We start from the raw sequence: 13,379 nt of genomic DNA on the forward strand, positions 1-13,379 counted from the left end.
CTCATTAATCATTTATTTTACAAATTGGGCACGAAAGAGAAAGAAAAAAAAGGCAAATCTCTGTTTTGGAGAGAGAGGTACGAATAAAAAGGAAAAAAAAAAAGAACCGTTGAGTGCACCGCATGTTCCAAGGGCCGAGCTGGCGTAATTGAATGCGCCCGTCGAGGGCATTACCGTCATTCCGCTCAGAATATGAAAAAAATTTGTGCTCTCTGCCCGAGGCGCATTGTCCCTGTTGCATCTCTCCTAAACAACTATAGGAACTCTCTCGCCCGTGCTGCTCTGCATCTTCCCCTGTTCTGTCCTTCCTCCGCCCCCAAAAAGAAAAGCCCCACACCCGCATTCCGAGCTCCACACCTGGAAGTTGGAACTGCCCATCTACGCACACGCCGAACCCCAAGTGCCTGATCGAGAAAGCCAGGAGGAGGAGGAGGAGGAGGGAAGGAAAAGGGCCGAGCTTTGGCAGTCTGCTGTCGCTTGTGCTGCTGCTGCTGCTGCTGAAGTTGGGTTCTCGCTGAATGCCGTGGAATGCCCGCCGTCGATGAGGCTTCGAGCAGCTTGAGGGAATCCAGGGAGCACCCACGAAGAGAGGAGGGAGGGGAGGGAGAAAGATCTTTCCTTTCCCCCATTTGGGCCCAAAAAAGTGAGGACTGGTTTTGATCGTTCGGGAAGAGAGAGAGAGAGAGAGAGAGAGAGAGATGGGGTGTTGTTACTCGAGGGTGGAGAGAGAGGAGATGGTGTCGCGTTGCAGGGCGAGGAAGAGGTACATGAAGCAGTTCGTGAAGGCGAGGCAGGGGTTCTCGGTCTCGCACGCCATGTACCTGCGCGCCCTCCGCAGCACCGGATCCGCCCTCCTCCAGTTCGCCAACGGCGAGGCCACCCTCCACCTCCACCTCCACCACCACCACCGGCGCCTCCACTCGCCGTCCCTGCTGCCCTCCCCGCCGCCGCAGCCTCCGCCCACCCCGCCGCCTCCCCGCCCCCTCTCAGCCCCGGCTCCGACGGCTGGACCTCCACCTCCGTCACCGCCTCCTCGGCCATGCCGCCCCCGCCCCCTCCGCCGCCGCCCCGCCGCCGCCGCCGCCCGCGGCTTCGGGGTGGGATTTCTGGGACCCTTTCATGCCGGCGTCCTCGAGGTCGGTCACGGAGGAGGATTGGGAGGTGACCACGACGGCATCTGAGCTGGCGGCACCGCCGGCGGCCGCCATGACGGTGGTCAGTGGGTATTCGAAGGACAGCAACAGCGAACTTGCAATGGTGGTGTCGAGGAATAGTGGGAAAGATCTGATGGGGATCATCAAAGAGCTTGATGAGTATTTCCTGAATGCTGCTGATGCTGGTGCTGATGTGTCGTTGGCGTTGGAAGTTTCAAGCCCTGCTTTTTCTTGCCAAAGCAAAGAGGGTGCACAAGCTACTGAGCCTTCTTTTTATTTTTTCATCAATTTTTTATTTTTTTTGTCAATTCTGTTTGACAGATCTGGAAACAATAATTACCCATTTGATTATATGTCGCTTTTATGTGCAATAATAAACCATGAGATTAGATTAGCGAATGCCAAATGAAGTAAAACAATTGTTTTGCTGGTTTGCTTTTTGCTCTTTTGTCACTTTGAATTGCATATACATGTTTTGAGGTTTGATCCTTTGGTGTTGGCAGGTAAAGTTTATAATATGTGGAATCTGAGCCCCTCACTGTGGACGCGCGGATGCACCAGTCCCAAATCAAACGGCTTCGGCAGGATGAGTGCCCAGAATTTTGGCAACGGAAGGTCTGTGTATGGCAGCCACTGTTCTACTGCTGAGAGGTTATACGCTTGGGAGAAGAAGCTGTACAAGGAGGTCAAGGTAGCTATCTATTTTGATTATCTATCTTGTTGTTGTCTTTCTTTTGCTCTTGGATAGTTATTGCTAGTACATGACACATCCTTAACGAGATGTACAGACGATTTAGCCATTAGGAAATTGACACTAATATCCAATGTGACTAGGAAACAGTTTGACCGTCGAAAGTTTGATGATTTTAAAGATGTGTACAGTGCATGCGGGTTTCCTAGAATGCTCTTCTGTTCTGCTAGCGCTAACTATTATATTTTCATGGACAAGAAATGAAACTCTGTGCATATTGAGCAATTAATGGGTATTTTTCCCGTCCTGGTCCATCCATGCGACCAAATTCTTGTAATTTTATTTGTATTGGTCTTAGGATGCAGAGACCTTTAAAATCGAGCACGACAAGAGGGTGGAGCATTTGAGGAAGCTTGAGCTGAAGCGGGCTGACTATATGAAGACTGAGAAAACCAAAAAGGAGATTGAGAAGTTGGAATCACAGATGATGGTCGCTTCCCAAGCCATCGAGACAACTTCTGCTGAAATCGTCAAATTAAGAGACACAGAGCTCTATCCACAGCTGCTTGAGCTAGTTAAAGGGTTAGTTACATTACCATGCATGGCACAAAGACCTAAACATTCTCTCTTTTATTGTTTTTCTTTCTCTTTTTCCTAAGCTTTGGAATGTTTCAAAATCTGGCTCGGCGATGCAGAAAAGTTTGGAGTTTGCGTGGTCTTTGTTAGTTGGACACATGCTAGATCATGTGGAACAAATCGCTTTTCCAAGTATTACCTATCAATATGGTCCAATTCATATAAAAATGATGTCTGTTTGAAATTTTTTATGAAAATGGTTGTGGTAGTAACTAGGATACCCTTGTCTAACCACTAAAGAAAAGTCACATCTAGCACAAAATAAAGTAAAATGCATCTGTTGCCAGAGTGAAAGGCAGCTTCTACATTTGGGCCAGAAGAGAAAATTACATAGTACTACTGTACAAGCAATTGCTTTTGAATGCTTTTCTTATGCTTCTTTATCCCTCTTGTCCCTTCTTTTCACTTTTATTCTCAAGTTGCTCTCATTCCCAAGAGGGTTAGTACAATGTTGTGAACCTTACATTATGGTGTTATTTTATTTCTAGAACGAGACACATGTTTGCTTCATGGTTTAGAATTAATTAGGAAAGAAAATACAACTGCAACAATAGTCAAAGCCTTTTCACTAAGTGGAACCAACTGCATGGCCCTTGCTAAACATAGTAATGGTGGATGATGGATTCAAGGGCTTCTTTATGCTGTCTTTAAATGTCTTCTTACGCTCACCCATGTCCCATGGAATCTCAAACAATCTCTGGTCATCATGTCTTATTTCAAAGTTATGACCATGTTAATTGGGATGGCTTTTATCTTTTCTCCTGATTTCAAAACTATCTTTTCTTGAGTGCCCATAGCTCAGTTACTCTGCTTTCCAACCCATATAACCCACCTGGTTGTCATAATGTAATTCGTGAAAAAAATTCCCCTTTGCTTGAGTGACTTATGCCAAAGGCACAACACCGCGGATGCACTTCTTTTAGTTTCTTGAAAAATCAGATAATCACTCATTGTGATTTTTTTACAGAGAGTAAATAACAATCGGATATGATGTATTAAGCATATTGTTTTTAGCAATGGGAGGGAAGAAACATTCAATGAAGGTTCAACAATCACAACCACATCATGATGCTCTTGTTCAGTAAAGTTAATGTGTTGGCTACTTTTCCTGTAGAAATTTAAACATGTCATGAGGCCGAGCTCAAAATGGGGAAGTTGCAACTATTTATGAATTTGACATGTTTTTCAACAAATGGGTAGTCACATTCTGAATATAACAAGTACGATGCACAAAATGACTCGATCTAGGGGGCTCTCTTTGATAATTGTACTTATATATTTATCCCTCTCTCCAAAATTTATGTGCTCTCCACTCTGTCTTAAAGAATTGCGTAATTGCATTTTTACCACCCTCACGGTGCTCTTTTCCCCTTTGTGTTTGCTATTGCAGATTGATGTGCATGTGGAGAAGCATGTATGAGTGCCACCAGGTCCAGACCCACATAGTCCAGCAGCTTAAATACCTGAACATCATTCCATCTGCTGAACCCACGTCCGAGATTCACCGACAGTCAACTCTGCAGCTTGAGCTGGAGGTCCAGCAGTGGCACCTCTCCTTCTGCAGCCTTGTCAAGGCTCAACGAGATTACATTCAGTCACTTACAGGCTGGCTCCGCCTCAGCCTCTTCCAGTTCAACAAGAACACACTATCTCGAACCTCAGAAGAGTCGAGGATTTATTCACTCTGTGAGGAGTGGCAACAAGCCGTTGACCGGATCCCTGACAAAGTAGCATCAGAAGTAATCAAGAGCCTATTGACTGCAATCCATTCTATTGTGGTTCAACAACAGGAGGAGCAGAAGCAGAAGAAAAGGGCAGAATGTGCATTCAAAGAACTCGAGAAGAAGACGATTGAGCTCAGGTCATTGGAGAGCAAGTACGGTCCATTTTGTGCAGCCGAGACTCTTGGTTCTGGAAGAAATAAGGACCCTGTTGGAGAAAAGCATGCTAAGGTGGCATTTTTGAGAGCCAAAGCAGAGGAGGAGAAGTCGAAACACGACAAATCGGTGAGCATAACTAGAGCAATGACACTGAATAACCTACAGATGGGTTTTCCACATTTGTTCCAAGCAATCGTGGGGTTTTCTAGCGTGTGCATGCAAGCGTTCGAGTCCTTGTACAATGTAGCCAAGAACAATGAACAGGAGCATGATTTGAAGAGGCTTCTCCCTTGATTATGTAGCGATGCGGATCGATTCATTGCTGAGAATGTCCATACCGATGTACATAGAAGAGAGTTTTGTCTCAACTTGGTTGTCCATGAAGATAATCTTATTAGGTATTACTACTTTTTCAGACAACCCACTATGGTGAAGTTAGGTTATAATGAGAGGAGTTTAGAAACTCGAGTTGGGTGTTGTGAGTTGTTTGTCCTTTACAGGAATGATTTTGGATGATTTCAGTATTCAAACCGCAATGACCACTTTGTGACAGCTGCGCATGAAAGGGTTTGCTTCTGTGAATGTAAATTTCAGTAACAGCGTAGCTGGAATTGTAATTTAGCCAACAAAGCCCGGAATTACAATTTCTTAATCGTAAAAAGGAAAAAAAAAATTATCTGGTTAAATCGCCGTCGATGGGCTGCAGGATCATTGAGATCCGAATCAACAAATCGGTAATGAGACCCAACAGCATGTGAAGACCAAAAACAAGTGCAAAGATCTAAAATGACATTTTTAATTACAGATCTTAGCTAGTAACCAAGTGTCGTATATCACATATAGGACAATTCATGACAAGGGGAATCTTTCTCTTGATGAAACCTGGAATATTTGTCGATAGGCACGAGTAATTTGTTTTGCTATTGAGGAACTGCTTCAAAGGCACCAAAAATAACAGCCAAACTGGGGAAATAGAGATCATCACAAAAGTATCAATTTTTACCAAAAAGGATGCGTCCCACAAGAATAAGAACTAAGAATGCCGCTACTTCTCCAGGAAAGACAAGCAGATAAGCGATTCATCTTGTTTCTCGTCAATAGTAATAGAGGCAAGTTCATGTGAGTGTCAAACACGTGTAGATATTAATTATAGATAAGTGCGAACACAAATTGTCTAGTCCCACGAAAACACAGGCGGGTTTTGATCTGCAGAGAGCGATGGAGGGACAGGGCATGGAAACTGGGCAGATTCTAAGTATGAATGGCGGCTGTGGAGAAGAGAGCTATGCCAAGAACTCCCATGCACAGGTACATATTCCTGATTATCGTGTTCTCTCTTTAAAATTGTGATTTCGTTAATTAACATTCTTGAATACAATTACAGTTAAACTTAAATGCTCCTCTGGAACAGCGTTAAACTTAACATTCAGGTTGAAGTAGCTATTAAACAGATATTCATCTAAGTCAAAGCCATGAGTTGGCTCACAGAGATGTGATTACAAAAGTAAATTATCTCCATATTCTCCTCTTCTTCAATATAAGCAAATGTTATTAAAATTGAAGACAAAGCAACAATCTCTCTAACATGGTGCAATAGTTTTCTTGCACATCTGTGATCCTTCTATGCCAATCCCTCAGTAGTTTTTTCGGTTAATATCAGTCTCCAATGATGAGAATCAAACCTCAAACTCACAAGAGGCCTTAATGAAGTTTTCAAAGTGCTCATAGAAGTTCCCTATAGGATAATGTGAAGCAGAGATTATGCAACATCCTGATGAATTTGGTTTTTGATAAACAAGCCAAGGCCACAAACAAACTTTTACTGCAAAGCACTGAGCTTTAATTCCACAAGGTCAATATTTTATTAAATGGCCAAGAGAAAAAACACTATTGTGCTAGCGAGAAGACTCTTACTTGTGTAAATCATCATCTTCATTGAGCACTCACATTGAGATTGTACCTCTCCTTTAACACTATGTTTCCCCCTAGTAAATTGAAGTTTTTGTTTCTTCTCTAGAATGCATATCTTTTGAGGACAATCCCAGTGTTGCACGCGGCTCTACTTGATTTCTGTACCAAGAAACTTCCTGCTATCGTCGCAATCGCCGATCTTGGCTGCTCTTCTGGGCCAAACACTCTGTTTGCAATCTCCCAAAGCATGAGCATCATCCACGACACATGCCGCCAAATTGGATGCTCGCCACCACAGTTCAGCGTGTTCCTGAACGACCTCCCTTCCAATGACTTCAACACGGTCTTCAAGTCCCTTCCACAGTTCCAGAAGAGGATGATGGAAGAGAACGGCCAGGACTTTGGGCCATGTTACATCGCTGGAGTTCCAGGTTCCTTCTACGGTAGGCTTTTCCCTGCAAAGAGCCTGCACTTCGTGCAATCTTCCACAAGCCTCCATTGGCTCTCCCAGGTCAGCACTCGCCCTTTTTTAAATAGAAAACCAAACTTTACTTCCCTCAACTATAAGATCATTGTACTTTCGGCCTATAACCATAAAAAGTCTTCGACCTTTCAATATTTGTATGAGCATTCCATCAGAATTTAATGACTTTTAATGATTTTGAGTTCGACAGAGTGAAAAGGAGTGAATAAATCAATGAGAAGAATTCTGACCCAAAATTTCCTTCTACAGGTACCTCTGGAGCTGAGTGACTGCTCTGACAAAGCAATGGTAAATAAAGGGAAAATCTATATTTCTAGGACAAGTCCACCCAGAGTTGTGGAAGCTTATTTGAGCCAATTCAGGAGGGACTTCTGCTCATTTCTCAGGTTGCGATCGGAAGAAATAGCCCCTGGTGGACACATGGTTCTGACTTTCAGGGGCCGGAGGATGCCAGACCCGTTTCCTGATGAAAGTTGTCTGCTTTGGGACTACTTAGGACTAGCATTTCAGGATTTGGTCTCACAGGTATATGTTGCTCCAAAAATATTTCTCCGCATCCGTGTGTTCTAATCTTTGCATATGCAAGGCTCAGTCTCTGGAATTTTTACAGTCCAAGTTAATAATCAATTTTTCCTGGCCCAAGTTGCATCTGGATCTCTGTAGGAGGAGGTAGTTTTGGCATGTCCTCACATCAGTCTTGAAGCATAACTTGCATATTTTGCAAGACCTGTCACTTGGCTACTTGAATTGAATAATGAAACTTTGAACCATGCAATTTCACTTAACTTTCTCTATTGAGCTCTAAGTTGCTGGAATTGCTTTTTGTCACAATTTGACGAATGGATGCTTCGAAATCACGAAAGCTAGCAGTCTTCTAGAGCTAGGATAGATTGTAGCTCTTTGATCAGATGATTAGTCATCAGATTGGCATCATCTAATAATTCAAGTAAAATGGAGTCAGCAGGCTAGAAAATGTTTAACCTTTAGCATGAAAAACATGTCACATTCATGAAAAAGCTAGTCTTCCCGTGATATCCCTTAATCAGTTTACCAGGAAAATGTTACTAAAAGAGAAAATTGTTCAAAAAACGCAGGGATTAATAGAGGAAGAGAAGCTGGACAGCTACAACACACCATACTATGAGCCCTACGTGGAGGATGTGAGGGCAGAGATAGAGAGAGAAGGGTCCTTCACTCTTGACAGGTTAGAGATCATTGTAGCTCCATGGGATGGGGTGAATGGAGGGCAGAGGTATGACCGGAGGAAGACAGCCGAGATGATGGCAAAGGCCATGAGGGCAGTGAACGAGTCCATGATCACAAGCCACTTTGGGGATCAAATCTTGGACTCCTTGTTTGAGAGGTTCATAGACATCATGGCTAGGGATACCAAGGAAGTGGAGCATCCCAGTCTTGTGGTGTCCTTGATTAGGAAGTCGTGAGATCTGCCTAGATTGCTAATTCAGACAGAGAGAGGGAAGGAGAGCCCCTCTGTGTGAAAAGGAAGAAAAAGGGCGGCCTCCTAACTTTGTTAAGTTCCTCCGCATGTGGCCAACAATTTGGTGTTTGCACTTCAATAATGTGTTTCTCGGCCAGAAAAAAGAGAGTCGTGGGTTTGTGTTGGCCAAAAGAAAAAGTCATAGATGTTTGTAAGTCTTTTTTCTTTACAAAGTTTTTTTTTTTTTTTTTTAAAGGGGCAAAAGAAAAGTGAAAAGGCTTTGACTATCGCTGCTGTTGTAATTTGTTTCCCAAACTATTCTAAACAGTGCAGCAAACATGTGTCCCGTTCTAGGAATAGCACCATGATGTCAGGTTCAAAACATTGCACTAACCCTCTCGGAATGGGAAGAACCTGGGACTAAAAGCGGAAAGAAGGGACAAGAGGAACAAAGAAGCATAAGAAAAGCATTCAAAAGCATTCAAAAGCAACTGCTTGTACGGTACTAGGAGAATTTTCTCTTCTGGCCCAAAAATGGGAGTTGCCTTTAACTCTAGTAACAGCAGCTGTAATTGATAGATTCAAGGCCTTCTTTGTTGCGATAGGCGAGCGATCGAACAAAATATAGACGGAAGAAGAAAAATAAATCGGACATCAGATTTACGTGGTTCAGTCGTAAAGACCTACGTCCACGGGGAGAGCAGCAGTGAATTTCATTATAGATCAAGTGATACAAGGAGATTACACACTCAAGTCACTCAAACATTCTCTCGGTGTTTCCCAAGCCCCAATTACACCCAATAACGCACGCAGTGTTTAACCCCGAAATTCCTCAAAAATAATCTCTCAATCTCACGAGGGAATTACACGCAAATCTTACCTCAAGATTTAATCGACTACAAACACTAAACTTCTTGGATGTAATTCACGAACAAAAAACCCACCAAGCACTCGCTAGAATAACGGCGCTTCAATGCTCGTATCAACAATGATGCTAACCCCAATATTCATGCAAGCAAACCACGAATATATATGCTTGTACGTGCACCGCCTCGATCAAAGAGGAAAGTCCCAAGCCAAGTTAAATTAGGAAGTCCAACTTTCTTTAATCAAGTTTATATTTCCTTTCTTGGCTGATGAAGTTGACGAGTGCATCTCCGCTTGCCAATCTCCGCTTGAATGATAGGAATATTTCCTTATCTGCAAGTTAACTAATTTATTTTCAAAATTCAGCAATTCGCTTCGGGCTTAAACTCGAGACATAAATTTAACAATCTCCACCTTGGCTCGATGTTTGAGCTAAGTCACAATCGCTTCGCAAAAATTCAAACTCTGCTGCTACTTTCCCATAGCCCCCGATGGGCTCAACCGCCACAGTTATTATTCAAGTCCAAGCCTCGCTTGAACTTCGCCATAACTGAGGATTTTATCAGAATACCAACTCCACATGCACCTTTAACTGCTCCGCAAGGATTTTCTGACGCAACCTCCTTAACCGCAGATAAAGCAAAACCATTGTTGCATCCATATCTATTAGGAGATCGAACACGTACCTTGTTAATTTCAGCAGTTACAGCAACCGTTGGCTCTATAGGCTCCATCTCGCTATGAGCACCATCTGTGTCGATTATCTTGCTAGTACTCGTACTCGCTACCAGGAGTTTATGATTGCAACTCCACCTCAAGCTGAACACCGTTCAGATCCATATTAACACTGCTATAATCACTCCTAGCCAGAAGTACTTGAAACTCATCAAGGTAACTTCTCTATTGTTAATAGGTGAATTTATATCGGGCACCACTGGCCCGATCACCCCGCTCACCTTGTGCATAGCCATGGAATATGCATCTTGCCCTCCCATTGAGCTTACCATCACTCACTCGAAAATAACATGGGCAACCAAACATTCTAAGAATAGAATAATCAGCAACGTTACCTGACCACACTTCTTCAGGAGTCTGCCATTCAATAGCAATTGATGGGGATCTATTCACCAGGCAGCTTATCGTACTTAGCACACCAGCTAGGATTCTCCTAGCAATACCAGCACTAGAGATAATTTTTCTGGCCATCTCTAGTAATTTTCTACTCGTCAATTCTGCAAATTGTTGTGATTTATTGGCACTAGTGGGGTGTTTCACTATGCTCTCTTTCATGCAGAATTTATTTGCCAGCTCCGAGCAAAACTCCATGCTATTGTCAGTCTGCACATGCTTGATTGACTTACCAATCTCCATCTCGATCAAAGCTTTTGACTGCAAGATCCTGAAAACTTATTAATAAATAATAATTAAAAAATAAAAATAAAGCTTCATGCATGTGCACGAATTCGTGCACATGCACAAAATGTAATGGTCAGCAGTTGCTGACCATTATGCACGGAGCATGGATGGTCAGCAACCGCTGACCATCATGCCAAGATCGTGCATGAGCGGTTGCTCATGCACGATGGTTGTGCATGAGCAACCGCTCATGCACGATTGTCCACTATGGACGATCAGCGACGGTTGCTGATCGTCCATCGATCAGCAACCATTGCTGGTCATTTTTATTATAAAATGAACGAGGGACAAGAGTTAAAAAAGTTGCTGTTGAAAAACAGAGAAAAAGTTAGTGTGGTTTTGGTTTTGTTGAGAGAAACACAAGTGAGAAATCAATGATGCTTTGCTGAAAATAGAAAGCAAATAGTGTGCGTGTTGTTGTGTCTTTGAGACGCAAGAAAGAAGATCATTATCTTGTTCGGGCCGTGGCTATAATACATTGAGGATACATTGGATCATTTCCACGTGATTGCTAGCACAATCGAAGTGGAGAATATCCGAAGGTTCTCTCTTCCGTTCGACGTTCGTTGTTGGTGTGTCTGAACTAGAGGTCCGACGCTTGTGGGACTCGAATTGTAGAACATCCGAACCGACTCGTTTCAAAGCGCGCTTCGAGAGGTAATTCGTTTAACTCCTTTTTATGTTTAGATTTTTTTGATTAAAACGCACGAATAACGCCTAAGGAAAATCATGTGTAATATTTATCTTTGTTTCCGCTGCGTTTATCCTGTTGATTTTTCTTATACATGATTCATGAAACCCCAACAGTGGTATCAGAGCCAACCTTAGGCGTTTTCGTGCGTTTAATTGATTTATAGTTCAAATATATTTTTGCATTCTAATGGCCAATTTACTTTTGTTAAGAGAATTGGTTCTCTTGCTCTTATGTGGCCTATAGAAGTTGATTGATTTATGTGATAAATTTAATCAACAAAGCAAAAATTAAAACTAAATCAATTTTGAATCAAAAATCCGTAACTTGTTATACTTTGTGTTTATATTCTACAAATGATATGCAAAATTTTATGCATGCCTTCCAGAGCTTTAAATTTTGAATTTATGGCTTGTAAGGAAGGGTGGTGATCATGGAAAGATCCCTAATTGTTGTGATTATTGTATGGATGAATGTATGATGATTACAGGTATTCTTTTTGGGGATGTAATTATTAAATGGAGGCTGCGTCCTTCTTTTTATATTTATTTTTATGAAATGTAATTTAAGTATAGTGTAGTATTTCAATTATTGATGTAAATACTACAAGAGAGGAGGAGCTATTAGAGGAGCCATTAAACCGGTGAGCTCTCGGGGCCTGTCTTTGAAGAGTTCAAAGATTGAAGAAAAAGTGAAGAGCAAGTCCATATTATTAAAATATTAAAATGGCTAAATGGGTCTCTTTGGCTCGAGACCCATTGAACCATAATTCCATGATCACCACATAGGATAGATATTATGTGATATCTATTTATTTATTGTGTTTATGGTATCGTGCATGTTAAACCGGTTAATGTGCAAAGTGAGACCGTTAATAACGACCCAAATCTCCTTACAAAGAATATTAAGTCGAAACGGGTTTCGGACTCGTGACCTTCTATCGTCGTGGTTTGATCCAATATTATAGTGGTTAATTAACCGGTTATGGATACATAGGGGTTAATTACCATTTATAATATTGGACCACTCCATTATGCATATGATGCTGTGGGGTTGGAGCCAAATGATTTCCAATAACTGTCGGGTGAGGGAATTATTTGTGTTTTCAATACTTGCATGAGACGATGGGCTAGACTTAACTATGATCATGATGCCAATAAGCGTTAGGTGAGGCTTTCATGGTCTAGAGGCCGAAGGTATGATTGGGATTCGCATATGATGCGTTGAACAAGCTGGTTCACTCACTAAGTTCATAGGACACCAATAAGCTGTTAGGTGAGGTGAACTTTGGGCTAGTGGGACTCCAATCCCCACTAGTAATCTTTACCCAACAAAGATTACCGCTTCCCATCTTAAGGAGTATGGGATTCGAATATAAATTTAGTGGGAGGATCTATTTCATTTAAAGGCCAAAATGAAATAGTTACTTTGAAAGATACAACGGCTAACAATTTATTTTCTGCAACAGATATATTATTACTCTGAAAATGGTGACCACAAACCCACTCGCTTCTATACTTGACAAGAATTGTTTGACGGACCCAATTTCACCGATTTGGATGAGGAATTTGAGAATTGTTCTCAATTTAGAAAAATTGGGTATGTGCTTGATGAAAAGATGCCAACCTCCTTTCCTGAGGGTGGGACCCAAGAGGAGCGTGTCACTTATGATAAGTGGCGTGATGATGACTTAAAAGTTAGGTCATATATGCTTGCTTCAATGAACAATGAATTACAAAAGAAGTATGAATCTATGAAAGATCTTTGGGTCGATCATTTTGCACTTAAAGGAATACTTTGATGAGAATGGTCGAACCTCTAGATATGAGATATCTAAGGCATTGTACCGTATGAGGATGGCTGAAGGATCATCTGTTAATGATCATGCTTTGAAAATGATCGGCACATTGAAGAATTGGCTAGGCTGAATCTCGTTATGGACAATGAGTTAGCTGTGGATTTGATCCTCCAATCTTTACCCGATTCCTTCTCTGGTTTTGTCCAAAACTTCCACATGCATAAGATGGAGAAAACTCTTCTTTGAGTTACATAGCATGCTGGTAGTTTATGAGAAGGAAATGCATAACACGAGGCCAAATGTAGTGGCTATGGCTAAGGCTTCTTCTTCAAAGGGTAAGACTGTTTTAAAGAAGAATAAATGGAAGAGGCCTGCCAAACTTGTTGTGCAACCAAAACCCATGATTGATAAAG

At 42.1% G+C, this 13,379-nt stretch overlaps 2 protein-coding genes across 2 annotated transcripts; both read left to right on the plus strand.

Moving 5' to 3' along the window:
• Positions 1-698: 698 nt before the first annotated feature.
• On the plus strand, positions 699-4,921 carry LOC104422784 (protein ALTERED PHOSPHATE STARVATION RESPONSE 1). The gene is given in 6 exon segments (XM_010035211.3): positions 699-971; positions 974-1,060; positions 1,063-1,402; positions 1,658-1,845; positions 2,204-2,427; positions 3,872-4,921. Coding segments are annotated over 6 exon segments (1,896 nt in total). The 3' UTR covers positions 4,656-4,921.
• Positions 4,922-5,579: 658 nt separating this feature from the next.
• On the plus strand, positions 5,580-8,198 carry LOC104423989 (S-adenosyl-L-methionine:benzoic acid/salicylic acid carboxyl methyltransferase 3). The gene is made up of 4 exons (XM_010036400.1): positions 5,580-5,669; positions 6,379-6,783; positions 7,006-7,281; positions 7,851-8,198. Exons 1-4 carry the CDS (start codon positions 5,580-5,582, stop codon positions 8,196-8,198), a joined length of 1,119 nt encoding a protein of 372 aa, XP_010034702.1.
• Positions 8,199-13,379: the final 5,181 nt, after the last annotated feature.

The sequence above is a fragment of the Eucalyptus grandis genome, chromosome 10 (genome assembly GCF_016545825.1).
Source record: "Eucalyptus grandis isolate ANBG69807.140 chromosome 10, ASM1654582v1, whole genome shotgun sequence".
Classification (NCBI taxonomy): domain Eukaryota; kingdom Viridiplantae; phylum Streptophyta; class Magnoliopsida; order Myrtales; family Myrtaceae; genus Eucalyptus; species Eucalyptus grandis.